This window comes from Schistosoma mansoni (assembly GCF_000237925.1).
Source record: "Schistosoma mansoni, WGS project CABG00000000 data, supercontig 0136, strain Puerto Rico, whole genome shotgun sequence".
Taxonomy (NCBI): domain Eukaryota; kingdom Metazoa; phylum Platyhelminthes; class Trematoda; order Strigeidida; family Schistosomatidae; genus Schistosoma; species Schistosoma mansoni.
In genome coordinates, this window is record NW_017386039.1 from 852,419 (window position 1) to 856,283 (window position 3,865).

Consider the following 3,865-nt stretch of genomic DNA (forward strand, 5'->3'; position numbering starts at 1 on the left):
TGGAAGATATTTATTAGGTGGATACTCAAGTATTGAAGGTGTCTTCAATCACATACCTAAGATAACTGAGTTAAAAACATGAAATGAAAAGGTATCAGTTACGTAATCTATTTTATTTTGTTTCACATTTATTCAAATAATTTATGCAGTACGTTATCGATTGTTCGATTGGTGAGACGTAAGTTGAGATCACGTGGATATAACGAATTCAATATGAGCTCTAGTTCTACTCTGGTTTTTTTCAACAAAGTGGGTTAACATGACTTACAAAGTTTTTGTCGATGGTCTAAAGAGCACATGCCTTAATAAGTAATGTATGTATTGTAAAACTGAAAACATAGATAAATAAGCGACTGCAAAAACTACCCTAGAAAATAGTAAAATCCTAAATTCAAAATGAATTCAAGTGTTTTCAGTGTTCAATTTAACTCGATAGAACTGCTTTTCATTGGCTTACAATCAGAAAACTTACTGACATTAGAAAATTTAAGTACTGTGTTTTGAAAAATTCAAGTCACTGTAACTGAGTGCCTTCATTTCGATCCTGAATGAAGATAGTATTTTAACGTTGCAGGTAGGATAAGTTTGATTTTAAATATTACTCTTAGTACTTTATATTTTTTTGGGATCAGTTAAGCATAGATGACGATTAACCTATGTTTTCTCAAGAATTTAGGTTTTATAACCATTTCAAGTTTTTAAACAAACGAATCTCAATGTTAAGTTTTCAGAAGTTAATATCTGATCCACCGTCATTAGATAGAATTTTTCTTATTTGTTACCTAGTAAGTTTAAATTCTTGTATCAATCATCCTCTTGTTTGATCTTCAACCGAAGGATAGATTGTCAGTTTGTCTCTTAATTTAATGCTATTTTCAAAACAACTGTTAACATACCTAGTTGTGTTGTGATAAGCTGTAAGATTTAGCAATTGTATCACAATGAACAAGGTTGGGAATAATTTAACTTTCATACTGAATGATTCTATCTAGGTTATTAAACGTTGGATCCAGGCTTTTTCACGTCAAGTAATTTTTAATTACATAGTTTCCGAATATCCCGTTGGCATAACTTGGGTGATAAATCTGACAATCTCAGCAAATAGTCTGGATATCTCACATGTTTTTGCATGGTTCAATTTTTCTTTTGTTGTTTACCTTTAATATAGAAAAGAAAACGAGAACTGTAATAATCGACGAACTTCAGCCTCGAAACGATCTTCAGTCCACTAATAATTATAAGTACCTTTACGGATTATATCCAATATTTTTCGGTGCCTTACAAATAGCTGTATGAGGAAAAGAGTGGGTAAACATTATTTTTGAAGCGGACTTTACCACAGCCGTCTGCGAATTTAAATAATTCCACTGTAAGCTTTGAATAAACATTCAGATAAAAAACGATTCTCACTGTTTAACGTTGGCTCACTTGAAAACCATCTACTTAAGACCCAGAAAAATTTGCTTATTTCCCACAGTAAAATCTCGATCTTTAAATGATGAACTGACCTTATAAATATATTTTCTACTGATGTCGTTTTAACTTCAGTAATCTACACTTTTAGAAATCGATTCAAAATTTTAATCGAGGAATTATTATGTAATCAGACTTATTCAATGTAATTGTCTATGATTTCAAGGGACTTTCCATCTCATTACATACAATCCATATATACTAACGTTTCGTTTAAAGATTGTGATTAAGTCATTAAGTCATCATTGTTGTTGAAAAGAAATTCAAAATAGCACATTTTTTTCTTATTTTTGTATGGTAGCTTATCCAATTGTGTCTACATGTGAGTAAATACGTGCATGGTTGATAAGTAAACGTTGGTGATTAACACAAATAGTGCACACATCCATGTGATTAAACTTATGGACATGCACACTTAAATGGTAACAACATGGTAGTTCGGATGAAAAAGAGAGTGCACACACTGGTATATATATATATATATATATATATATATATATATATATATATATTCAGTCAATAATTTATCATTTTAAGTAAACTATTTTTATGGGTATTTCATGGGATTAACTGAGTCAAAGGTTTCTGCATTTGTATCCTCAAAATCCACATCTGAATATAATAAATCTCTTGAAGAGGAATCTCAAGAACTATTTCTCAAAAATGGTGAAATATGTGAAACAGAATTAGTCGACAGAAAGTGCAATGATATATGCAGTGACAATCAGGGTAATAATTCGATGAAGAAGCAGACTGTTTCATGGAAAACAGTTGGCGCTACTAACAAACCAAGTAAAACATACTATTTGGTCGATGATTCTTTTGAGTGTACACCATTGTCTTCATTGAATAATGACTCCAAAGTTTTCAGTGACAACAATCATAATAATCAACCCAAAAAACATCTACCTATTAGTCAGTTAGTAAAACCACCTCTTGTGTCAAAAATCTCACTTACTAATATGAACACTTGTAACATGGATTTAAGTAATAACAAGTGTCAAGTCTTAACAACAAATTTAACGAAAACTCCTCATTGTTCACAGACGTTTCCAGCAAACAGTAAGAAAATATTTTGTTATCAAGTACTAAAAACATGTATGAAAACATTTTGATTAGGAATTTCATTACCGACTTTTGAGCTTAGTTTATTTTATTTATCTTGAGAATAACTCAGCCAGATTGTTAAAACTTAGTAGAAGTTGACTATTTGCAGGCTTTATGTTTATTAGCTTTCACTGGTTAGTAGGTACCTATGCATGTTACAACGCCCATCTGACCATTACCTCGATTCAGCTGTATTGTAATTAGGTTCATGAAATGATAAAATGTGTTACTTCAAAACGCTGGCAACATAATATTACTATTTCCTAAACCGCTTGATTGATATGGCTCTTTATGAGGAATCTCAAAGTTATGGGTTTAATCTAACATGGTAAAAAGTCTTAGAAATTGTAGAAAATCTTCACTAAACCACCTTAGTACATCCAGATAGATGTAAAAGAAGCAAATTTATACGATTAGGATGACGACATTTAGAACAATGTATTCGTTCAGCATTCTCCCTCACGATCTTCGATCCTCATAAAAGGAATATTTAACGTTATCCAGATGTTCTGTTTATCAAAATATAGTAATCTTCTGGTTTTGCCACTATTAAATACGTAATAACATTTTTTGAATACTTTTGGAACCATAAATTACAATAGGATGTAGGCGTATAATTTACAAAAACTCACAAATCAATTATGCGCCCATTTTGTATTGATCTAATAGGTGCTAAAGTGAGAAAATCTGTTTGAATTGTACAAATAAGTAAGTGACAACATAAATCTAGAGAAAATATGACCCTAATCTATATTTCTTTTAATAAATCATTGTTATTTGTTTGCTTAAGGCTAAAGTAATGCTCATTTATAGTGATTTCGATAAAGTACTAAATATTTAAATTCACTTTCAGCTATAATATTTTAGGCTACTATCTAGTATCAAATCAAACTTCTGTGTTCAGATTAAATGTTTGAATGAAATTCTCTGGATACATTGTATTATAAATCACATGTATTTGTTACTTTACTACATCTGACATTTTACGCTTCCTTTTATTGAGATTTATGGATAGGGTAACCAATAAAGTAGTTTAATTGACCACTTAAATAATAGTGAGAGAAATTTTGATTCATTCATCCGTATGTGAAAGTAATCTAAAAAGATTCACTTTTTATGAAGTACAGGCGAATCGACGACACCTGGAGAAGAGGAGTTGGTGAACGTGACGGACAAACAGGGTGTAGTTGTTGGTCAGGAGAAACGAAGGAGGAGAAGACGAACCACTCTCGGACCACTGGGTAAGTCACAGTGATTTGACTCAGTGTATTGTCGCACTGATGGA

The 3,865-nt window shown here is 31.3% G+C and overlaps 1 protein-coding gene across 1 annotated transcript; it reads left to right on the forward strand.

Annotated features, from left to right (window-relative positions):
* Positions 1-2,033: 2,033 nt before the first annotated feature.
* Positions 2,034-2,588, forward strand: Smp_198900 (hypothetical protein; the record flags this gene model as incomplete). Its single annotated transcript, XM_018789464.1, has 1 exon — positions 2,034-2,588. The coding sequence occupies one exon, from the start codon at positions 2,034-2,036 to the stop codon at positions 2,586-2,588; it is 555 nt and encodes a 184-aa protein (XP_018646496.1).
* Between the last annotated feature and the right edge of the window lie 1,277 nt (positions 2,589-3,865).